Source organism: Gymnoscopelus braueri, assembly GCF_963280865.1.
Source record: "Gymnoscopelus braueri genome assembly, chromosome: 5".
NCBI classification, from domain to species: domain Eukaryota; kingdom Metazoa; phylum Chordata; class Actinopteri; order Myctophiformes; family Myctophidae; genus Gymnoscopelus; species Gymnoscopelus braueri.
In genome coordinates this window covers 297,999-324,656 of record NC_137606.1, presented here as the reverse complement: position 1 = coordinate 324,656, position 26,658 = coordinate 297,999, and the positions used below count along the sequence as shown (strand labels likewise).

The window sequence follows — 26,658 nt, the reverse complement described above, 5'->3', positions numbered from 1 at the left end:
ACCACCAAACCAGCAGTAACCTTAAATCAAAACCAATCAAAACCAGAATAAACAATACCTATAGTAACTAACCTGCACACGTCAAAAGGATTTACATAATAGGGTAATTTAGACCGAGACGAGCCCCCAATTTATGTTACGCCCCCTGTCTAGGGTAGGGAGTGCAACACAAAAATGGAGGACGACAGCTGAATTCAAACTGTAGTCCCACAACCTGAGACTACAGCTGTGCACAGAGCCTATGCATAATTCTGCTCTCTCCATCTTTCCAGATCCAGCCTTGGGATTGTATTGCAGTCGACGAGCCTTGATGTCACATTGAAGACATCCTGAGGAACAGTGCCGATTCCAGTGTTGTCACAGATGATCCTGGCCAGGGTTATGCGTTGCAGTTCAGCTCTCTGTTCACGGGTGAAGACGCCTGGAGCCTCATACCACAACCTGGGAATAGAGAAGAAGGTGTGAGATACACACACATCATTCATACATACACACATGTATGTATGTATGTATGTATGTATGTATGTATGTATGTATGTATGTATGTATGTATGTATGTATGTATGTATGTATGTATGTATGTATGTATGTATGTACTGTATGTATGTATGTATGTATGTATGTGTATACAGTATGTATGAATGTACTGTATGTATTTCTATATCACTCACCTGTCTCCTTGACGGCTATCGCCGAACTGTTTTCTAATGAGACAGGCAAACAGAGGGCCAACGCGGGCACCTCCGCTAAAAGGCTCAGCTACACCACCGAGCCAGACATCCATGTTAGCAGGTGTGCCATAGAGCTGAAGCAGCCTGCGAGCCAGGTTAGGATTCTGCAGAACTTGACCGAGCTCAGCCTCATTTTGAGGTTGAGAGAGCCCACAACTCTTGCGCCAGGCGTTGTAACCTTGTTGGTAAACAAAGAAAATTGTTATTGATTTTTATCCATAACAATTGTTATCAATAATGATGTTTCTTTTTATATATGTATATTCCGGTGAGCAGTATCATACGGCTTTGTGGTGAAAAAGGCCGATCTACAAGTTCATGCGTTGCAGAGAAAGCTTGTCGATCTGCTATTTCCCCCCAACAAAAGATTAGTTTTATATATTTTAAACATTTTGAAATCTTCGCTTAGGCCTATAATGAAATATGGACACCAGGTTGAAAATGGTTAACACATGTACTGTACCAGGAAGGCCATGGTCACGTCCTCTAGCCATGTCGAGGGCGCCCAGGTCCAAAGCTACTTCCCTGATGAATTGGAAAAGCTGGTCCCTCACAGCATCCACCAACATGTTATCCTGAGTGTTCAGTTTTGCTGCCGATCTAACCATGCCACGGAGCACAGGGTCAATGCCACCTGAGAAAACCAATGTAAAAAAAAGTGTATTGTTACCAGTGGTGGAAAAAGTACAAAAATGTTTTACTTAAAGTAATACTAGGTAACGTTTTCAACAAAACTAAAGTTAAATTGTATATCTTTTGTCAGTGGCAAAAGTTTCACAACACCCACTCCATGAATTTCACCCCCGGAAGCCTTTTATTTATATATTTTCTATTGAACGGTGAAGGGGGGGACTTTCCCGGGAAAATGACGTTCCTGGCCAACGTCATGACGTCGTGGCCGACGTCCCCAGGAACTACCGCAACGGTTTCCTGTTTGGCCAGGAACTACCGCGGTAATAGCAAAAAGAAACCTCACGCTGATGTTAAGAGAATGTAGGATTGGAAGATCGAAAAAGAACAGAAAAAGAAAGCACAGCTCATGGTAACTAATGCTCCACTGGCTAAGAGAAACGATCCGTAGATAGTATAAAACAATTAAAAGATCGCTTTTTGAAACGCTTCCGGCTTCCGGTGAAAACGAATGGAATTCTGGGTAATCGAGGATTACGGAAATTGTATGCAGTGACGGTAGTGACCAGCAGAGGTTGCTAAAAATCGTTATTTGGGATTCTGCATTGTACAACTTTAAGTAAAAGCATCAATACTGCAATGTAGAAGTACTCTTACAAGTAAAAGTCTGGAATTCAAAATATACTTTAGTAACAGTACAAAGGTGTTTGAAAATAGCCGATCTACAAGCTTACTATGCGTCGCATCGCGACACGTTGTGAGCTTGTAGATCTGCTATTTTCAAACAGCCTAGGTATAAAATAGGGCTAAAGTGCATGTTTTATAATGTAATAATCTTGAATAATCTCTGAAAAGTAACTAGTAACTAAAGTTTTCATATAATTGTAGTGGAGTAAAAGTACAATATTTGCCTCTGAGATGTAGTGGAGTAGAAGTAAAGTACTGAAAATTGGAAATACTCCAGTAAAGTAAAAAGTACCTAAAAATTGTACTTAAGTACAGTACTTGAGTAAATGTACTTAGTTACTTTCCACCACTGATTGTTACAATACCCATTGAATAAATATTATTTGAAAAAAAACCTGTCCAAATGTCTTTGAAAACACAATAATTTTGTGGACGTACCGTACCTTCAAAAACAATTCTCCAGGGAGTAAAGAAGGCCTGGAACAACGGGACATTACGGCCATCAGCCTGTCTGTAGTTTTCATCCAGACGGGGCAAGACAGGCTGGAGGGTATTATGTCCAAAGCGGTATGCTGCTGTAGCAAAAACGTTGGAAATGCTGGGGTCTACATTAGGGTCGTAGCCAGGGTAAGGGCCAAGCGCTTGGATTCCGGCAGGACCAAGAATATGTAGCAGGTAGTCCGGGAACACGAACACCTAGAAGATATGAAATATTGTGTTTTCAGCAGTGGTGTAAAAAGTACTCAATGTGTTACTCATTCAGAGCCATTGACGTGTTTGACGCGTTTTTCCGCAATGGCGCAACGTGCCCAATGACGTGTTTGTTTAAAAACAAAACAAAAAAGATATCGTGATCTGAAGATGTACTGCTCCATTCACTTCTTGGTTAACGTATTATTTAAAATCCTGTATCTCGGTTCCTGTGTACTTTTTACTATGTATTTTTGGCCGAGACATGCTATTTTCAAAGGTGTATAAAATTGAATGGGGAGGTCGCGATGACATTTTTTTTTTCTTCGCGGAAGCACAGTGAAACCCTCTGTGATTAGCAGCCATCAGGGGATCGATCATACTAGAGATAAATATTCTGTGACTAATTGAAAAGGTAAGAAAATTGAAAAATCGCTGGCACAGTATCCAATATTATTTTTATTTAATTGGCATTGAATGAGTACAAGTCAGGAATGAGTACAAGTCAGGAATTCAAAATTAACTTGAGTAAAAGTACACGCGTTTTCAAATAAATGTAGTGGAGAAAAAGTACAATATTTGCCTAAAAGTACTGAAAATAAAATTAAGTACAGTACTTGAGTACATGTACTTAGTTACTTTACACCACTGGAGAAATATGAGTTCATATGTTGCAAAGGTCATGTTACCTGTGTGTAGGCACCATTAATCTTGCGAGCCTCTTGGTAGAGCGTCTCACCGTCCCATTGTGGGTTAATTCTCTTCAGTGCACGGGCTAAGCGGTTGTGTTCACGCATGAATAGCGTGTGAAGAGATGTCAGGTACAAGTTCTCATTCACACGGCGATCACCTGAAAAAAATTGCAAAACAGACAATGACCAAATATCAATCACTTCGTCTTGTCAATATGGATGTTTGCCTTCATTTGAGTGGTCAGGTGGGCTTTAAATGAGTGTATCAATAGCATTCTTCATTCTTCATCAGATTAAAATATTTTATTCTCAGCCTCAGAGTCAAACAGAGCTCACACTAACCTGAAATGAAACAGGGCACCTCTTTTGCATTTCGGTCACGGGTGATTTCTCTGCGCGTGGCACACGTGTTTGCATCCAGAGGGTCGAAGGGAAGCAGATCGCGTCCATTGTCTCTGAGCACATTGACACGCATCAGGCCCCTGTCATTTGTTAAGTCACGGAGGCTAATTGCTTGCTGTTCCTCAGACCCATATATTTGGCCAAGGTCAAGGAAGGCTGTCAGAGCATTGATCTGCTCTCTCTTGTTTGGTTTACCACCAAAATTGAAGGCTGAAGTTCCTGTTCCACAAGCAGGTGCCGATCTGAAGGAAGGCAGGCAACCTTTGGGGGGGCGGGGGCAACGAGGGTCATCTTTGGGTAACTGTTCATTGGAAAGCATAGATTAACCACTTAAGCCCTTTATACGTTGACAAATAGTGAAAATCTATTAGTTTATTGACGTGCCCAAAATGGGGACACCAGATTCAAAGTGCTTGAAGTTTATGCGAAGAAAAAAACAACAACACTGGGAACAGTTTGGGGAAATGTTGAAATTGTTGCAGGCTAATGACATAACATAAACATAAAGATTATTGCAGTAAGGCTAGAAGAAGGACACCAACCATAATGGGGATGCAGGGCTCTTCTTCTTCACAGCTCTCATCACAGTTAACATCATTGCTGAAGGAACGAATGCTGGGGGACTCAGGTGTGAAGGTAAGATCATGATCAATCCACTGGCCAAAAAAGGTCGTCATGAGGGTGTTCTCTCTGTCACTGATCACGTTTGCATCCATTGTGCGTAGAATGTTGTTGGAGACCTCTCTCACCTTAGAGAGGAGCAGAATTGGTTATGTTTGCAAAGTAATTTATTGAAGATGTTATTCTGATATATCATGCATCATGCAGTACATCCAGTAGGCTACACTACAGTATATCATACCAGTGGGAGCATCACATTGTTGATCTTGTTTCTGGAGCCTTTTGTTAGGAAGATTCCATCATCGTATTCAGCAGGAAGCCAGCGGGTGAATGGGGTGTTGGAGGCCCCAAGACGAGGGTTCCTCCTAAAAAAAAGAGTCATGCATTTGATAGATTCAATTGAGAAACCCAAAGGAAACTTTCCAGCCACATTTCTAACACATTTAGCTGTTATATTAGAAACACTGTTCTGGAACATTTGCTTTTCTTAACTCTTTGACTGCCAGAGTATTTTCATAAAGTACTCCCCCAGTGCCAGCAATTTTCGTGTTTTTTTATTTTTATATTTTGAATTTTTCTCATGAAAATAATTTAAGGACACATAATTTAAAGACCCAGCACAAGTCCGCCACTAGAGCGCAGCACATGACAGCTTTGATCATGTCGTTGGGTCTCTCTCACCCTTCTTCATAGATTAGACAAGGAAAAACATGAAAACGGATGTGACGTCCCCCCCATTGTTTTGATCGGCGAAAATTACGTTGTGATATACGACGGCGATGACTGATCGTCACCCAGACCATAGATTATAGAAGAGAAACTGTCCGTTTGTCCGTCATACCGTGTGAAAGACCGTTTATTTACCTATTTTGGACGAAAATGACTGGGGAAAAGAATCAAAAACCGGAAACGGAATCCAGGTCATGAAACCGGATGCAGATGTCCGTGAAGTAAGTGGAACTCGAGAATAACATTGAATATTAAGCAGCATAGCGCAATCAGAGATTAAACAATGAACGCGCGTCCAGCGCGTCGAGCGCGTCGACGGCCAACTGGACAAAGTAGCACTTGACGCGTTATCGCGTCGTCCGCAGTCAAAGAGTTAAAGAGGTGGTGCGATGGTTTTGCACTTTTTCTGTTTTTCATGTGTCTATGAGGTTGATAGAACTTCATTAAGCTCCCTGGTGGTGTTTTTATGGTGTTTTATGTCTTCTCTGACTATTTTGAGTTTCTTCCTGGAGGCTGAAACCTTGAGGGTCAAACGTGCCAATAGAAAAACAGCCATTTAATGACACAGTAAAAATATACCCTCCCCCTCATTATCATAACACAACAGGTGTGGCCATGAGGAGGAGGAGGGACTAGGACAGGTGGGTGGTGCTAAGGTGGTGGAGGAGGTGCTAAGGTGAGAACCAGGTATACTTAATGAACTGGAGGCGTGTCCACATAAAAACATAATTTTAACACTTTCTGTAAACTTTTTTCCTAGTATAACCATAATACCTGATGATAATGTTTTAGGGGGGGGGGGATCACTGAAAATCACGGCACCCCGTCTTTAAAGATAAGTTTCTAAAATTAAATTGACTACTAGACCAATGGTCTAGTGGGCCGCAAACCGGTATTTGGGCCGCGAGGCCACGGGGAAAAAGACGAGGAAAAAAAGCCTCAAATGAGGCCGGCACTAACCTAACCCTAATCCTAACCCTATAACCGAAATAAATAAACCACAAACTGGGGGAAAAACGGACCCAATCCGCCCAGAACCGCGAACATTTTTCGCGCGCGCGCGAAGCGTGCATGAGGCGCGTGGGCCGGTACAAATATGTCCCCCCCAACTAAATGGCTTCCGACGGCTCTGTAGACCATACCCGTCGGGGGATATGAGCACCCAAAATATGTGCAATGTGGGTAACGCGCTGTGCACAGACGGTAGATCAGGGATGGAAAGTGACTTAGTATCTGCAACACACACGCGCATCCCATCACGGAGCCACAGGCTCATAAACAGTTCCAACAGCAGGAGCCGTCCCTCGTTGCGAACACACACACACACACACACACACACACACACACACACACACACACACACACACACACACACACACACACACACACACACACACACACACACACACACACACACACACACACACACACACACACCAACCAACCAATCAACCAACCAACCAACCAACCAACCAACCAACCAACCAACAAACAAACAAACAAAAAACGTGGACGGACGGACCCGCGCGTCCTGGACCCACAGTGCACACATACACACAACCGTAATAATGTTTTCTATGTGTACACGGCCTGTAAATGAAAGTCCTTTATAAGTTTAAGTACGTTCTCTGCGTGTGCTTGTGCCAGACGCCAACAGTCTAACAGTGGGTCTATGGATTCGACGCATGCGCAACTTGATCATTCATCCCATAGCTCGGGGGCGCCGTAACCATGGCGACGGCTGTAAGCATGCTCCCATAGCCTGAATAATTTTACATAAAAACGCTAATAAACAGCTGACATTTGGGGAAAGTGAAAAACGGGCGTCGCTGGTCCGTGCACATGGTAATGGTCAATGGTTGTGTGCAAATGCAGATATTGCTCCAGCCACTGAGGCAGAAGAGCTGTGGGACAAACAGACACATTGTTGGGGACAGAGCTGTGTTTAATTATATGAAGATGAAGATGTCTTGAAAACATAAGGTGCTCAATCATCAAATCTTTTGAGGTAAATGTTTCTTCATATAGTAATAAAAGTAGTCCTACATCCTGATGGCTTTACTGCCTAATTAGGCTCAACTGTGTAGTGTAACAAATGCACGATGGCAGCTCTTACAAGTTGTTGCAGACGTTTGTGGCCGTGCGGAATCTGTTCACGTTTTGGATGGTGCGGCATTGTGGGTCATGCACTCGAGCGCGACATCCCGTTATATCAGCGAGGATCGTCAGCTGCTCAGGAGTAAGAAGATCTGAAAAGAAAGTATTAAAATGTTTGTGAGTTTCTACATAATGTAGCCTATATGAGCCTGATTTATACTTTGTCATATAATGGAGTTGTGCACCAAAGATGGTGATCTACAAGCTCACAACGCCTCACAATGCTACATATTGTGAGCTTGCAGATCTGCTAGATTGCACTTTTCGGGACACAGGTATAGATTGTGTGTGGAATGCAGTGGTGTAAAGTAACTAAGTACATTTACTCAAGTACAGTTTTGAGGTACTTTTACTTTACTGGAGTATTTCCACTTTTACTTCTACTCCACTACATCTCAGAGGCAAATACTGTACTTTTACTCCACTACAATTATTTGTATTATTATTATTACGACGAGTTGTGAGCTTGTAGATCTGCAACTTTCAAACATTTTTGTACTTTTACTTTTGGTTCTTTAAATACATTTGGATACCAATACTTTTGTACTTTTACTCGAGTACATTTTTAATTCTGGACTTTCACTTGTAACAGAGTACTTCTACATTGCAGTATTGATACTTTTACTTAAGTAAAACATTTGAGTGCTTTTTCCACCACTGGTGGAATGTGCATTTGTGTTGAAGTCTCAGCTGACCTGTTGCATTCAGCGAGCGTTTGTACACACGGTGCACCTTGTCGTGCAACAGCCTGATGGTTTGGGCCATGTAGTCTGCAGATCGCACTGCTTGGCGGGTATCTCCACGTGGTTGCTTCATGAGCCGAAGAATATCAGAGGGGCTAACGTGATCCCTACGCACCCTACGCAGGCTCCTTGAAAGAAAATAGGTAGTAATGATAAATGAAAGAATCATGTCCTATACAGAGATCGAAATATCCTCCTGTCCTCCATTTTTGTTTTCATTTGTTATTCAAGTGTAGTAGAGCCTCTGCCTAAAGACCAAAAGCCTAATCTCCCCCAGCCGAGGGTGATTCCCTTTTAAGCTAGACTAGTGCATAAGATCATTGGCTTTAGTGTCCCTTCCTGCGTGGGCTCAAATCCTGGATGTTATCCGTCTTAATGAAATGAACTCATCAAAGGCACCACTCACTTCACACTGGGTATGATTTTTACTGATTATTACTGTTCCTGTTGAAGCAGAATAAATGCGTTGTATGCATTATTCAGTTGTTTAGTGAACTGTACTGTACGTAAATGCATTAACTCACTCTTCTCTGGAGTACTTGTAAGCTTCATCCACAATTTTCTTTGCCCTCTCAAAAGCATCTTGAAAGTATGGGCTGCCCAAATGTTCCCCTGTAAACAACCAGAAAGAGAATTACAGTAGCATGTCCTTCCATACCATGGAAATTGCCAGGGTTTGTGATATCTATGAAAGCAATGACCAACCTATGTTGAGCAGCTATACAATGAATATAATATAACTTAATGAAATTATGCAGGAGTTTTTCATTTTGTAAAATATTATACCTGATGGAGTAGAGTGGCTGTGCATGAAGCACATGCCCAGTGTCAAAAAGATGAAGAGACAGGGCTTCATCTCTGAAATGTATGATGAGAGAAGAAATATCAGTCTATTTCACATAGAGAGCAAATATAGCCTACAATAGGTAATTTTTAAATCTTTGCAAAAGATGACAGAAAGAAACATATAATAATGACCCCTGGCCCTTACCTGTGGCTTTGATGGTCCTCCGAGAACTCCAACATATGAAGTTGTTTTAGCATTTAGATGACTAGCCCTACCAGTACCACTGGCCCTACTTATAGTCAGAAACAGGCCTGGCCCCACCTGTGGTGTAGCTCAATGGTAGTTCCTTCTGCCTTCTCCTCATTATTAAGTGTTTGTTTGACTCTATCGTTCACTGATTACTGATGACTGTGACTCATCGTGGATTGGGGATGAGGGCTGATGCAAGCCGGTGGTGGAAGGACCACACCGGTAATTAGTGTGGAGAGGTAATTTCCCTCCTGAGCCCGCGGGGAGGAGGAGGACTTTGGGGGGGGGGGTGTAAAGTAACTAAGTACATTTTCACAATGCAACGCATTGTGAGCTTGTATAGATCTGCTATTTTCAAACGTTTTTCTTTTTTTAAACTTGTGCAATATACATTATGCATAATGAGTACTTTTACTTTTGGTGCAATTTTATGCCAATACTTTTGTACTGTTACTCAAGTAAATTTTGGAGTTTTAATGGAGTATTTCTACATTGCAGTGTTGATACTTTTACTTAAGTACAACATTTTTGTACTTTTTCCACCACTGGGGCTGTGTCTCGGTGCTCTGTTACCATGCACCCAGCTCCTACCTCCTCTACCTCCGGAGGGGACCCATCCCAGCAGAGGAGGACCTGGCTGTTTACATCTGACCGCAGGCCCGTAGGTAGTGGTGGAAAAAGTACTCAAATGTTTGACTTAAGTGAAAGTATCAATACTGCAATGTAGAAGTACTCCATTACAAGTAAAAGTCTGGAATTCAAAATGTACTAAATACATAAAAAGTAAAAGTACTAAAATGTTTGAAAATAGCAGATCTACAAGCTCACAACGCGTCGCATTGCGGCGCGTTGTGAGCTTGTAGATCTGCTATTTTCAAATAGCCTAGGTATAAAATAGGGCTAAAGTGGTTAACGTATGTTTTATGATGTAATAATTCATATCTGCAAAGTAACTAGTAACTAAAGTTTTCAAATAACTGTAGTGGAGTAAAAGTACAATATTTGCCTCTGAGATGTAGTGGAGTAGAAGTAAAAGTATAGACAATCGGAAATACCCCAGTAAAGTAAAAGGTACAGTACTTGAGTAAATATACTTAGTTACTTTACACCACTGCCCGGAGGGTGGCGTGGCGCGCATGGGGGAGTGCGGGGAGGGTGCGAAAGATGAAATGCTTTAATCTCTCTGCAATGCCCTACCAAAAGGAGTAAAGGAGTGTAAAACCCTACTCACTTTCAAAACTGCCCTAAACAAACACCTTCAGGAGGCTGCAAGTGCAAAGCGAAACGGGCCCCAGTCAAAGTCTTAAAGGGGAAATCCACCCATTTTCAATATTTAACTATGTCATTAATATAGCATAAAGGAGTTGTGTGGAAATAAGAAAAAATAAAAAAAAAAATTAACATTGCAAAAAAATGTAACATTGCAAAAAAATTAACATTGCAAATTACACCATGATGAGTCATCACAGTGTAATTTGCAATGTTAATTTTTTTGCAATGTTACATTTTTTTGCAATGTTAATTTTTTTTTTAATTTTTTCTTATTTCCACACAACTCCTTTATGCTATATTAATGACATAGTTAAATATTGAAAATGGGTGGATTTCCCCTTTAACCTACCCCCCCCCCCTCCTCGAACTGTCTATTGTACGTATTCCTTGTTTTTCATACCAGTAACCTGTAAGCTGATTGTATGACGTTCTGCATAGTAGTGTATATCTGTCTGTTTTCTTAAATGTCATCATGATTTGAGTGCGTGAGGATCTCATTTTAAAGAAGCCATTGTGCTTTTATGAGCGTTCCAGTTTAGAGGACCTTGTATTGTGAATTGTACTTCCATGTACTGTTTCCATGTCTTTTCTAAATAAAGTATTCAATCAATCAATCAATCATGCTCTTCAGACCGGAAGGGTATTCGACCAATTGTGATGCAGTGTTGGTGGTGATGTATTTGTGAATCTCCCATTTCTGCTAAGCAGTTAGCTAGCCTGGGCTTAGACTGATTTGGTTTCCAGTAGGAGTTTTTATGTGACGGAAAAAGCTAAATGGAAGTTAGGGGGAATCCGCTTTGATTTGATCATGTTCATCGTAGAAACGTCAAGGATACAGACATATTAAAAGTTTTCATTGTGGTCCTTGGTCTTAGACAAACAACATTGCAACAAAATACATACAGGTAAACAGTACAGTAATAATCCTCAATAATCGATCATTTAATAACACTATTGATTAATAATCAATCCCTATTTGGTGCATGTCATTAGGCAAATACTAAGATCTATGAGCTTGCAGACAGGCTATTTTCACTATTCTTGTACTAAGAAAATAATCAATTGTTGCAGCACTAATCACTTCTAACCTTGTTGTCATGTTTCTTCTGTGTGGTGAATGAAATATAATAATAATGCACAACAATAATCAAACAAAATGTGCACCGTACAGGCCCACCCTGACATTACCAAGGAGAAGCGGAGACATACATACATACATACATACATACATACATACATACATACATACATACATACATACATACATACATACATACATACATACATACATACATACATACATACATACATACATACATACATACAAACAAATATGCATGTATTTGTACACACACACACACACACACACACACACACACACACACACACACACACACACACACACACACACACACACACACACACACACACACACACACACACACACACACACACACACACACACACACACACACATAGCGTCCCCATATCTGGCCTAACTCGCTGCCCTGCGTGAACTAGCTCTCATTGGCACCAGGGGGTTGTTGAGCCGTGGGGTTGTGGGTTCGATCCCGGCTTTTGGGCACTGAACTGTTTGTTACGATACATGCACACATACATGCATGCATGCACGCACAAACGCACCACGCATGCATGTATATGTTACAGGGAGATTGGCATTCCAGGGAAATTGAAAGAGGAGCGCTTGTTTTTACCACCCACCCAGGCAATTCTGTAGAACCAACGCTAGAGGGCAATGAAGCCACACGCATGCACATGCATGTGTGTGTGTGTGTGTGTGTGTGTGTGTGTGTGTGTGTGTGTGTGTGTGTGTGTGTGTGTGTGTGTGTGTGTGTGTGTGTGTGTGTGTGTGTGTGTGTACACACATGCACACGCACACACGCACACATGTGTGTCGTCATGGATAGTAACCATAAAAAGATCTATTCTCCCCCTATCGGTTCACAACTCGGACGGCGCTGATTCGACTAGCAGACCATCGGCCGGTCGGCGCGGGCACTCGCGCCTGGAGGCGCTCGGGCGTGTCTCCTCGGCCTCAAGCTCTGCTGAGTCGGCGCGCCTCCGTCATGGACAATAACTATAATCACGTGCGGTCCGCGTCGCATCAAAGCCCGTGTAGCTGCTGGCATTATCATTTATTGTTGTAATTGTTTGTCGTTTTTCTTTATTTGTTAATGTTTAGTTTTATGCTGAAATTGTTGTACCGGAAGTGGCTTTTCTATGTATTCCGGACATTTGGCCATATATGGTGTCCCAGTCAAATGGCTCCCTAGCAGCAGTGTGTGCCACACGCCCGTGTGAACGGGTGTGGGTATGTTTGTAAGCAGCGTGGCGCTGATAACTTTGAGTACCCTGGATTGCACCTCATTCCCTTTACAAGCACTATGCAGCCAGAGAGGTAATTTCATGTCTATTTCAAGTGTATTTTCTTTTGTTATGCTACATGTTTATTGTTTATCTTCCTGATCGTTATTTACTTTTATCAACAGTTTGACGTTGGTTTATATGGAGCCGAAAGAGTGCTTAAATAAACTACCAGTGAACAAACCCAACTGACTCATCTGTGAAGGGAGTGACAGCCCGCCTCGCGCCTCCTCCTCCTCCTCGCGCCGCCTCGTATCAAAGCCCCGCCTCGCGCCTCCCCCCGTGCATAAAAGCAAGCGCTCCTCTTTCAATTTCCCTGGAATGCCAATTTCCCTGTGATATATACATCACATCCCCTCCTCCTCTGTAGCTCCAGGAGCAGTTTGGCTGGGCCTCCTTTAAGAAGGTGTTTGTTCGGTACCCCATGAGCAGACACGTTGGCTCACCCCAGGAAAACGAGCGCAAAATGAACGTGTTCGTCCACACCTTCTCCCTGGCTGTGGAACGCAACCAATGCGGCTTCTTCAGGGCCTGGGACTGGCTTATAGAGGCCGCCACCGAGCAGGCGCTGTCCGACTGGGTTATTATCATTCATTCATTGCATCATATGCTAGCTCTAGTTTTCTAAGCAAAATGTAGTCGGGTACAGTGGTGGAAAAAGTACTCACAAGTAAATATTTACTTGAGCAAAAGTACAAAAGTGTTGGTATCAAAATATACTTAAAGAAACACTTTTGTCACGCATCTTAAATTAATACCTCTGCGCATATTTATTTATTTTTGTACTTTCACATGCGCTTTTTTGAAGGGGTGTCTGGGTCGGGTCTGTCTCGGAATCTCGGAAATAATCGGATCTCGGAACAAATTTCACAGAGCCAATTAGGGTCCGGTTCTGGAAGGGAAAAAAAAGGGTCGCAGCGGCTCGGAATGGGACCAAGTTGTCACGGGTCCACTTGGGTTTGATTCCGTTATTTGAAAATTATCTCGGAACGGCTCGGAATCGGACCAAATTTCCTGGGACCATTTTGGTTCGGTTCCGTTTTTTTTTTACCCGTGAAGAGCTGTACTATAGAATCCTCAGTGTTACTTTAAGTTTTAAGAGTTACAGACCCGTAAGGGTCCATTTGGTTCCATTTACTCTCAGAGTAAGGATCCATTAGGTTCCATTTGTACACTCTCAGAGTTACACACCTTTTTTTATTAACGTTGTTCTTTAATTAACATGTTTTTTAATCAACTTAGTCCTTAGAGGATGTTTAAACAGCACGAGGTTGAAGCAATAACAATAATACTTAATTAAACAACACACGCTTCAGTGACTCACTTAATCACACAGACAATCTGATTTTAATTGTTTATTTGAGGAGATTGTCAGAAGTGTAAAATACCTTTATTAAACGGATGCTTAATCCCACAAAGTATCTACTCAAAGTAAATACTCCAAGTATTCAAAAGGCATTTTTTTAATAGCAGTGCATTGCTGTATTGAAATGCAGAACACCCCCCCCCCCAAAAAAAGATTTATTAAAAAAATAGTGAAAATAGCAGATTTACAAGCTCACTATATGTCGCACCGTGGGCATGTTGTGAGATTGTAGATCTGCTATATCTACTTTTCACTATATTTGAAATAGTACAATATTTATTTTAAAGATATTTTGGGGGCTTGTCTGCCTTTATTTGTACAGTGGAGAGTAACAGGAAACAGTGGAGAGTAACAGGAATCAGGGAGAGAGAGAGACGCAGCAAAGGTCCTCCTTTGCTGCCATGGGGACCCATGGGTCCTTGGGGGAGATCCGGGGGGTCCCCACAATGTTCACCCCAAAATAGGGATACTAGGGTTCAAGTGGTTAATGTAAAAACAAAACAAATATTATAATAATTCCTATCACCCATTTGGCTTAGATTAGTAACTCTGAGGACCCCCAAGGGGTACCGGATCCCCTGTTGAAGACCCATGCTCAAATGATTTAGTGAGGGCAAACTTGGTGTCTATTTCATGTTTGTTGACCATTAGACACATGTTGGTAATCTTATCTTTACGATCGGGTGTGTCTTTAACCCTAATTCTCACATTTCCAAGTCGGCAGCTATCTGTAAATCCAATCCAATCCAATCCAATCCACTTTATTTATATAGCACATTTTACAACTCAAGGTTTCCAAAGTGCTGTACAGAAATCAAAAACCAAATACACTGGGTAAGCTAAAACACAGAATAACAACAGCAAAAACATACAGAAAAATAAGAAACAAAATAAACAACAAAAGGAGACACACTGAAAATACAAGACGCAAAAGCGTCAGACAAAAACAGACCATAGCAACTTTCAAACGCTATCGAAGGCCAAGGTGTAAAGGTCGGACTTAAAGGTAGGGTACGTGATTTACTTTGGTTAAAATAAGTTTTAAATAGCTCTACAGTATATTCTGATAGTACTCATTGCTATAGAGTGTATATTCTGTTTACTAAAGAGCTGGAGAGACCCCTGTGACCGAACAAACGCTCTGTAGAAATGATTACTATCAGAATATAGTACTTTACTTTAACAAAACAAAACAAAATAAAAAATAGCAAAAATAATACTTACCCTACCTTTAAGGCGAGATTTAAAAGTCTCGAAAAATCATCAATAGGAAATTAAAGCTAATAGAAACTGCAGTACCTATGAATGGCCAGCATGTCCAATCAATGCAACCACTGGGTTCTGGGGGCTTGGACCAAACCTGCCTAGCGATGATGTCACTGCAGGCAGGTTTCTGAACTGTCCACAGCCCTCCTCTGAGATACAGAGTGAGTAGACAGAAATGGTAACATATTATAATGAGCTTTAGTGAGGCGCAGTTATATGAATATAGGTTGAAAATCAGTGAAGTGCTCCTTTAACCTTTTACAGTTTTGCTAAAACTTTGTCTCTTATGCTTTTTGAGCGTAAAATGAGACTCAACGTCATATCAAGGACTTCAACACTTTTTCAAGATTTTTTGTTTTTTAACCCCTTGTAGAGGGGTGAGGGACATTGTGAGAGGCATGGTGATAGGGGCCGCCTACATTCCCTCTCGTTGGCTCCAACCGCTGCAAATCTAAGGCCTAGGCTACACGTAAACGCAGAAACGCATTGATCAGCTGCAAGTTTAAATTTCATATCAGATTTTATATTTAGGGCACAGCTGCAGCGCAAACAGATGAGTTTTACTTCATCAACTCATTCCATGGGCAGCCGTAACGGTCGCCCCAAAACACCACGCCCCACGCACCTTTTGAGCGGGCCACCCACGGTCGCTCCATGGTCGCTGGATTTTGACCCGGGGCGATTGTGTTTTAGGACGACAGACCCCGCATTCAACCTGTGTGCACACCGTGGGCGCTACTCGGCGCAGAAAGAGGGTTTTCGTCACAGTGAATGAGTTACAGCATGTTTCAAAGCTTTTTCATAATAATACAAGAAAAACGTGACATTCTGCATAATGAGTAGCCTATACTTTCTACTTTAAGTATATTTTGATGCCAATACTTTTATACTTTTACTCAAGTAAATTTTGATTACCCGGACTTTTACTTGTAAAATTGTATTTCTACAGTGCAGTATTGATACTTTTACTTAAGTAAAACATTTGAGTAGGCTACTTTTTTCCACCATTGTCTTATTATTAATTATGACTTTATTTTGCCATAAATGTGCGCGCCTTGTCTCATAGACTGTAAGTATTGCTCTCTCTCTCTCTCTCCATTTATTATTATAAAGAAGACCATGAGTGGTCCGGTGTTTATGTATTATTATTTATTATTATAATGACCATGTGCGAATGCGCGATCACGTCATCGTTTCTCAAAATCTCCGGATTACATGTCCACACAGATCCACTGAATCGGATGTTTTGGAAAACCTTCACTTATTTATCCGTTTACAAACATTTTTAGCGGCCAAAAACACTGTTTGCATGTGGCTGAAAGGCCCAAACGCTCTTTTTCTAAACGTACGTTTAGAAAAAGATCCATATACGTGTAGCCTAAGCCTAAGGCACTGTCGAAAGTGCCTTTCGACCGTGTTAACACCTAGCTGCGCCCCGCTATAGTAATGGTAATGGTAATGGTACTGTAAGTTTGAGCCTGACATCTGAGATTGATGTGGGGGCTGATCAATTGCGGGTGGGCCATGGGGGCTACGGCCCCGACGCCCCCATGGTATCGGCGTCTATGTCTGGTATGGTAAGAGCAGTGGAAGTCTACTGCCGCTCTTGCCCTGAATGCCAAAGGGTGGCGCCAAAGCCCCATTTCCGAAGTCCCCTAGTTCCCCTCCCCATTATTGATGTCCCCTTTGAAAGGATTGGAATGGACCTTGTGGGGCCCTTTGTGAAATCCACAAAGGGGTATAGGTATATTCTGGTTATTGTTGATTATGCCACCAGGTATCCAGAGGCCATCCCACTGAGAACGATTCGTCCAATCGTCCAAAGGGATTGCTCGAGAACTATTCCAACTGTCAGCCGAGTGGGAATTTCCAAAGAGATCCTGACGGACCAGGGGACCCCCTTCATGTCGATCATGAAAGATTTGTGCAAGCTGCTTCAGGTAAACCAACTCCGCACCTCTGTTTACCATCCGCAAACCGATGGCCTAGTGGAAAGGTTTAATAAAACATTGAAGGACATGTTAAAGAAGGTTATGGATAAAGATGGTAAAAACTGGGACCAGCTGCTACCCTTACTAATGTTTTCAATCAGAGAAGTCCCTCAGGCCTCCACAGGATTCAGCCCCTTTGAACTCATGTATGGGAGGCAACCCTGTGGCTTGCTGGACATCGCATAGGAGACGTGGGAGGAGCAACCCAGCCCCCACCGCAGTCTGGTGGAACATGTACAGGTACTGAGGGACCGCATGAAGGTGTTGTGGCCCCTGGTGAGAGAAAACATGGCTCAAGCGCAAGAAGCACAGAGGAAGGTCTACAACAGAGGGGCACAGCCCAGAGAATTCCAGGTGGGGGATAAGGTGCTGGTGCTGGTACCCACCATAGAGCACAAGTTTCTACCCACCTGGCAAGGGCCTTATGAGGTCATAGAAAAGGTGGGGCCAGTGAATTACAAAGTCAACCAGCCTGGCCGTCGAAAGAAGGCACAAATTCATCATGTGAATTTGTTAAAGACGGGATGCCGTGATTTTCAGTGATTCCCCCCCCCCCCCTAAAACATAATCATCAGGTATTATGGTTATACTAGGAGGAAGATTTTTTTAAAAAAGTGTACAGAAATGGTTAAAATTATGTTTTTATGTGGACACGCCTCCAGTTCATTAAGTATACCTGGTTCTCACCTTAGCACCTCCTCCACCACCTTAGCACCACCCACCTGTCCTAGTCCCTCCTCCTCCTCATGCCCACACCTGTTGTGTTATGATAATGAGGGGGAGGGTATGTTTTTACCATGTCACTAAAGCGCTGTTTTTCTATTGGCACGTTTGACCCTCAAGGTTTCAGCCTCCAGGTAGAAACTCAAAATAGTCAGAGAAGACATAAACACCATAAAAACACCACCAGGGGGCTTAATGAAGTTCTATCAACCTCATAGACACATGAAAAACAGAAAAAGTGCAAAACCATGGCACCACCTCTTTAAAGAAGTGGCATTCTAGAGAGGCTTTAATGTCTGTGTCCTTGACCCCCCCTGCAGGAAGTGCGGTCGAAGAGCTGACCTATGGCCCAGGACCCTCTAAAACCCAGACCCAACAAATGAAAGAGTTGGTGCAACAAAACACAGATGTCTTCTCCTCTAAACCAGGCCGTACTAAGGCCATACAACACCACATCTGGACAGAACCTGGCAAAAAGGTAAGCATTAGACCCTACAGAATCCCAGAAGCCAGACGGGCTGTTATTGCAGAGGAGGTCCAGAAGATGTTTGATTTGGGCGTCATAGAGGAATCATTCAGTGAGTGGGCGAGCCCGGTGGTCCTGCTACCCAAGCCACGAAAAGGTTTTGCAATGATTTTAGGAAGTTGAATGACATTTCAAAATGTGATGCATATCGTATGCCCAGGGTAGATGAGCTCATCGACCGCCTCGGAGATGCCTGGCACATCAGCACCCTGTACCTCACCAAGGGATACTGGCAGGTGCACCTGGCAGCAGACTCGAAGGAGAAGACAGAGTTAGCAGCGCCCTCTGGACACCGTTCTGCCTTTTGGTCTGCACGGTGCCCCTGCCACGTTCCAGAGACTGATGGACAGAGTTCTGAAACCCCACCGTGAGTATGCCGCCGCGTATTTAGATGATGTGGTCGTACAGAGCATGACCTCGGAGGACCATCTCCTACGGCTCAGAGCAGTGGTGGAGGCTCTTCATCAAGCCGGCCTAACAGCCAACCCCAAAAAGTGCAAGCTGGGTCCGGAAGACGCAGAGTACCTTGGTTTCACAATATGACGGGGGAATGTGAAACCACAGGAACGCAAAGTCCAGGCAATCCAAGAGTGGCCCCGACCAATCAACAAGGCCCAGGTAAAACGTTTCTTGGGTCTTGCCTTGTATTATTCTCGCTTTATTTTTAATTACTCCACTAGCTGCCCCCCGGTCAGACCTGACGAAGAAGGCCCTGCCTCACATGGTGACTTGGACAGAGGAAACAGAAAGGGCCTTTAAACGCCTGAAAGAGGCCCTCTGCACACAGCCAGTCCTGATGACCCCAGATTTCAGCAAGGAGTTCATTGTGCAGACGGATGCCTCTGAGGTCAGTGGCAGTGACAAGTGCTTGCACAGGAGTTTCAAGGTGAGGAGCATCCCATACTCTAAATCAACGGGAAACTGGACCCCCGGGAAAAGGCATTATGTCTCGGTGGAAAAAGAAGGGCTGGCGATTAAGACAGGAAAATGTACTCAAATGTTTTACTTAAGTAGAAGTATTAATACTGCAATGTAGAAGTACTCTGTTACAAACAAAAGTCCTGAATTCAAAATGTACATGAGTAAAATGACCAGTACATAAAATGACTCATGCATATACTTAAGTACAATACTCCGGTAAATGTACTCCTAGTTACTGTCCACCACATGACGTAATGCCATATGAGGGTGGCACAGAGGATAGATCTGTGGCACAGCACTGGGGGGTGTGTGTGTGTGTGTGTGTGTGTGTGTGTGTGTGTGTGTGTGTGTGTGTGTGTGTGTGTGTGTGTGTCTGTGTGTGCACGTGCGTGCGTGTGTGCGTGTGTGTGTGTGTGTGTGTGTGTGTGTGTGTGTGTGTGTGTGTGTGCACATCACAGCATAAAACCCCACCGCTGGACAAAGCGTTTAGGAGAGGGGAGGAGGGAGGATTGGGTCAGAGACATGAAGACGCTTCCACACACACACCTGTTCCTGACATGCATGTTGTTATGTTCATTGTCTGATGTGCAAGGTATTCATGTTCAACATTTCTCATTTGGTTTTAATTTAATTTAAATGTAACACATTTTTAAAGTGGGCATGTTAGTTGATTTTGTATTATTCTTTTTTCTTTTAATAGCCTACTATTATTGTGAGATTGTGAGATATCGGCTATTTTCACTATTTGAAATGGAGCTTAAGTGGTTAATTCATTACATATCTTGAGTCCCGAGTTTGATCATTTTTCATTTGTAGTCATTGTACATGTGGGGTAGTCTGGGGCGACCTAAAGAACGTGCTGGGAAAACATAGGTGACATATAAACTCACTACCTATTTTAAACATATAAACTCACTACCCATTTTAAACATATAAACTCACTACCTATTTTAAAAATGACATTGAAACGAAACTGAACTCGATGAACACAGTCATAATGGAAACCCCAAGGAAAAATGTCAGAGCTATGATTCTTCTGTGTTTTGTCCTTCTTAGCTTGGTCTTCCTGTGACATACAGGCCCAGTTTGGAGTCAACAGATTTCACAAGGTATGTATGTGTGTTTTAGGTATACTGCTGTATGTATGAAATGTCTTGACTAATCTTTGACGTGTTTTTTTTCTTCTGTTTTTCTCTTTGCTCTGTCCCTTTCTGTCCCCCCTTTTGTCCTTTCCTGAAAACAACTGGCTCCCTGTGTGTCAAATAATTGATTTCAAAATACTACTGTTTACAGTCTATAAAGCTTTAAGTGGTTTAGGGCCAAAATACATTTCTGATCTTGTACCATATCATGAACCATCCAGATCTCTCAGGTGGTCTGGGAAGGTCTGCTTTCTGTTCCTACAACCACAAATAAACGTGTGGAAGCAGCATTCTACTTTTTATGTTCCACATATCTGGAACAAACTACCAGAAAACTGCAGGTCTGCTGCCACTCTTATTTATTTTAAATCACAACTAAAGACCTTTCTGTTTGCCAATGTCTTTTACTTTGACTTTTTCTCTTTTCTTTTCTCTTCTGCACTGTAACTATCTGCACATTTTCACTTATTTTGTTTTAATGCGTCCTCATGTCATGTTATAATTGTGTTTCCTTTGTAAAGCCCATTGAATAGCCTTGTTGTTGAAGTGTGCTTTACAAATACAACTGCCTTGCCTTGCATTATTATCAATATATAGGTTATATAATTATAACCTTGTTGATTGTCATGTGAAGGCAGGTGACTTGGTCCTGGGCGGTTTGTTTCCCATCCATATGGTTCCATTCTATCCTGAACTGAGCTTCACCTCCAAGCCAGAGGAACCAATCTGCTACGGGTGAGCTATCAGCTAGCACAACTTGACCCATTCAATCCGGGAACGCATCTCGTTCTAGATTTCTTTGGCTATTCAAAAATAGCAGATATACAAGCTCATAGCGCAGCACCGAGCGCCATACTGTGAGCTTGTAGATTTCTTTGCGAAATCACAAATTGGGAAAATGTGTGCAAATCTTTGAATATATATTTTCTTAAAGCGAACATTTGTAGCTAATATTTGCTTCTGGGGGTCCCTGGAACAACATATTTTGAGATGGGGGTCCACGGCCAAATACATATCAGGGTGGTACATTTAAGTTTGAGAATCACTGATAGAGCAACAAGATAGACACTTGTAGAATCCCCAGAAGCAAAGATTTAAGTTAAAAATGTTATATCAAATGAAATATATATATATATATATATAATCTTATTGAAAGATTTACACAAATGTTCAAAACATTTTCAAACGAAATAGCAGATCTACGAGCTTGTATAAGTGCTATTTTTGAATAGCCAAAGAAATCTAAAAATGACACAGATTCGTTTATAAATAATGAACCAATGAAAAGGATTAACAAGAGCTTGTGACTAATTCATTGGATCCATTAGAACGCAGGTTATTTTTATATTTTTTACGTTTCCTGAAAAGCAACAGTTGGACATATAGGGTTTCCACCTGACGGAGACAAAACACAGAGAACAGGGAACTTATTTTGATTTACAGTATGCTGTATGTTTCTGGGGAGTCTATATTGTGATAGTAATCATTGCTATAGAGCAGGGGTCGGCAACCTTTTTGACATGAAGTGGAATGTTTTCATTTTCTTGATAGTCAGTGTGCCATATCAACATTAAGTTTAATTATGACATCAAATCAAAATTAAATATGTCCAACAGATTTTGATTGTCCACATAACCTTTATTTTTAGTCTTCTTCTTTAATGCAATAACATTACCTGCACACCGTCTACACTTGCACAATAAGGAAAACTTTATTTAGGCCAAAATAACATTGTCCTTATTGTGCAAGCGTAGACGGAGTGCGGGTCATTTTAGTGTGTTCTAGACATCTGATCCCTGCCTATGCACCTATATGGAGATAAGAGGTTTCTGCCCGACAGCAACCGTATGCAATGTGGCCCCCTGGACTGATGATGGAGAGGGCCACTATATGTCCACACTCAAAGTTGCCCACCCCTGCTATAGATTGTTTGTGCAGTAACAGTGTTAAATAGCTCTATATTGTGATAGTAATCATTGCTATAGAGTGTTTGTTCAGTAACAGTGTTAAATAGCTCTATATTGTGATAGTAATCATTGCTATAGAGTGTTTGTTCAGTAACAGTGTTAAATAGCTCTATATTGTGATAGTAATCATTGCTATAGAGTGTTTGTTCAGTAACAGTGTTAAATAGCTCTTTGTTATGATAGTAATCATTACTATAGAGTGTTTGTGCAGTAACAGTGTTAAATAGCTCTATATTGTGATAGTAATCATTGCTATAGAGTGTTTGTTCAGTAACAGTGTTAAATAGCTCTATGTTATGATAGTAATCATTACTATAGAGTGTTTGTGCAGTAACAGTGTTAAATAGCTCTATATTGTGATAGTAATCATTGCTAGAGTGTTTGTTCAGTAACAGTGTTAAATAGCTCTATATTGTGATAGTAATCATTACTAGTGTTTGTTCAGTAACAGGGTTAAATAGCTCTATATTGTATGGTATGGACTTGTATTAATTAATTAGTAATGTAAGTATAGTCAAATATGGTGGATTTGGAAAGATTTGCCATCCCAATTAAATGTTTTAACTAGAGACAAAGTGTTACACAAATGGCATACAAATGGTGGGGGCCGTCTTGACGGAGGATCTCGCAAACATCATATGTTTACTGGTGCTAGATCTATGTTTAGCTGGTGCTATAGATCTATGTTTACTGGTGCTAGATCTATGTTTACTCGTGCTAGATCTATGTTTACTGGTGCTAGATCTATGTTTACTGGGGCTAGATCTATGTTTACTGGTGCTATAGATCTATGTTTACTGGTGCTTGATCTATGTTTACCAGTGCTATAGATCTATGTTTACTGGTGCTAGATCTATGTTTACTGGTGCTAGATCTATGTTTACTGGTGCTAGATCTATGTTTACTGGTGCTAGATCTATGTTTTCTGGTGCTAGATCTTTGTTTACTGGTGCTAGATCTATGTGTACTGGTGCTAGATCTCGTGAGAGTGTATTACTGGAACAGAGAAAGGTTGATAAAGTAGATTTTCTCCTGATTTGTCTCTCTGAAAAAATGTTCTTTTAGTGTCAGAATGTTGGGAAGATTGTGTGGCTTCTAGCGATTGGGTCTAATGTTTAGTTCAGTGACCATGGGGTTAAAGAATGGTTCAGAAGCTGTGTCCCATTTGAATGAATAGAATCCCACCTGATTCCGTTTTTAAAAAAAAGAGGCGACCATGCGTCACACAGATACAGGAAGTAAACCGGAGATGTCGTACGTAGCAGTAGTGGCTCAGAGCCTCTGCCTGATGACCAAAAGCCGCCCTATCTCCTCTGGCCAACGGGCAATTCCCATTTAGTCTAGTGGATAAGATGTTGGCTTTCCACATGGGAGACATGGTTCGAATCCCGGGCATTACACTGGCATGTCTTTCCTTTTTTTTGTCTTGGGTGTAGTTTTGACGTCCTAAGTTTCAGACAGTCGCAGGTCACAGTGTGTGTAATGAGTAATTCGTAATATTAATTAGTAATGTATGTGTAGATTTGACGTCCTAGGTTTCAGACGGTCACAGGTCATGGCGTTCGCCGTGGACGAGATCAACAGAGACCCAGCCCTCCTGCCCAACGTGACGCTGGGGTACCGCCTCTACGACACCTGCTGCATCGTTCTGGGCGTGGGCTACAGAGCCGCTGTCTCATTGGTCAGCGGCAGGGAGGAGCGAGTCCGATTGGACGAAAACTGTGCTGGCTCCCCTCCGGTGCTGGGAGTCGTGGGCCCGGAGTCTTCGACGCAGTCCATCGCCCTGTCAAATATACTTGGTCTGTACCAAGTACCTCTGGTAAGTAATCTGTACTTATATATGTATACTTTATACATACATGTCAAGTATACTAAGTGAGCTTGTAGATCTGCTATTTTCACTACTTGTGTGCGACACTCTCGTATAATCAAGTAGAGCATTAATTTACAAAAAAACATACAAAAAATAAATATGGAGATGGTTTCTGCCTGACAGCAACGATATATTTTGTATATTTTGCAGGTCAGTAATTGTAATAAATGAATAATATTACATAATATTTTGTAAATTTGTCAGGTCAGTTATTTTGCCACCTGTTCGTGTCTGAAACTTTAATAAATGCAAGTATTACATTGTAGTTTGTACATTTTGATGGTCAGTCAGTTAATAAATATTACATACATTTTGTACATTTTGATGGTCAGTTATTTTGATAAATGAATATATTACATAATATTTTGTACATTTGTCAGGTCAGTTATTTTGCCACCTGTTCGTGTCTGACTGACCGTCAGCAGTTCCCTTCCTTCTTCAGAACCATCCCAAATGACGACTTCCAGGTATAATGCACACAAACTTGTCCATGTTGTAGTACTGTTTTAACTACCAGGTACTAATGCACACAAACTTGTCCATGTTGTAGTACTGTTTTAACTACCAGGTACTAATGCACACAAACTTGTCCATGTTATAGTACTGTGTTAACTTCCAGGTACTAATGCACACAAACTTGTCCATGTTATAGTACTGTGTTAACTACCAGGTACTAATGCACACAAACTTGTCCATGTTGTAGTACTGTGTTAACTTCCAGGTATAATGAACAGATTGCACTAACTAGTCCATGTTGCAGTATTGTAGGCCTGCCCCCTGAAAGGTGTTAATTCTAATAGTCAGTGGAAGAACAAAGAAGATCTCCTTTCTTTTTTATCTGTGGTGGAAAATACTCCCTTTCTTTTTATCTGTGGTAAAAAGAAGACACTATTTATTTTTATCTGTCGTAAAAAAGACACCCTTTCTTTTTATCATTGGTAAAAAAACAAAATATATTTTTTTTTATCTGTGGTAAAAAGAAAATACATAAACATCCATCCAATTCTTCCATCCATTGTGAAATGTGTAGGAGATGAACTGATCTGACTGTGTGCACTGAAGTCCTGACACAGCTACCTCTGCATGGGTCACGGAAGTATATTTTCTTCTATTGAAAATACCATAGGGAAATCTTCCAAAAATAAACTAACAGCCCGGCGGTGATTCTGTGAGGTATGTGAGTCATTTACGATATTGAGTTACATTTTGATAACGTCTGTCTTTGTAGAAAAATCTTTTATTTCCTCACTCATTAAATAGTACTTTTTCACAGTCAGTTGATGCTTCATATCCATATAAGTAAAATTGCTGGACTGATTTGTTTATTTTGGGAACACAGTTGTTATATCAGAATCAGAATAATATTCATTGTCACATCGCAGGTTTGCAGGTGTAAAACAGTGGGTGAAATAATTTTTTTGAGCAACAAGCTCCATTGTTGTGATTGTTGTGAAAGGTGAGAGTAGGAACGAAGATTTCTAGGTAGACCGAGAGCTTTGCCTTCTGGCTCAGCTCTCTCTTCGTCACCACAGTGCGGTACAGCGACTGCAATACCGCTCCTGCTGCTCCGATTCTCCGGCTGATCTCCTGCTCCGTCCTCCCCTCACTCGTGACTCTTTCACCTCAAAGCCTCATTCCCTACCCGGACTGCACAATCCATCGGTTTCCTGCTGAGAACCATGGCCTCAGATTTGTAGATGCTGATCCTCATCCCAGACACACTCGACTGCGAACCGATCCAGTGAGAGCTGAAGGTCTCGGACCGATGGTGCCATCAGGACCACATCATCTGCAAAAAGCAGTGACGCAACCCTTAGCTCACCGAACCGTATACCTTCTCCGCCACGACTTCGCCTTGAGATCCTGTCCATGAATATCACAAACAGGATAGGTGACAAGGCGCAGCCCTGGCGGAGGCCAACCCCCACCGGAAAATAATCCGATTTACTATACCGAGCACACGGACACAACTCTCGCTTTGGGCATACAGAGATTGGATGGCCCTCAACAAGGTCCCCCTCACCCCATATTCCCGCAGCACCTCCCATAGAACCTCCCGGGGGACCCGGTCATATGCCTTCTCCAAAACCACAAAACACATGTAGACC

The 26,658-nt window shown here is 41.9% G+C and overlaps 1 protein-coding gene across 1 annotated transcript; it reads right to left on the bottom strand.

Annotated features, from left to right (window-relative positions):
- Window positions 1–239: 239 nt before the first annotated feature.
- On the bottom strand, window positions 240–9,233 carry LOC308085198 (eosinophil peroxidase-like; the record flags this gene model as incomplete). The annotated part of the gene is made up of 12 exons (XM_080428280.1): window positions 240–441; window positions 672–909; window positions 1,195–1,365; window positions 2,492–2,744; window positions 3,428–3,588; window positions 3,773–4,133; window positions 4,375–4,581; window positions 4,695–4,818; window positions 7,299–7,431; window positions 8,035–8,210; window positions 8,607–8,694; window positions 9,191–9,233. The coding sequence occupies 12 exons, from the start codon at window positions 9,231–9,233 to the stop codon at window positions 240–242; spliced, it is 2,157 nt and encodes a 718-aa protein (XP_080284406.1).
- Window positions 9,234–26,658: the final 17,425 nt, after the last annotated feature.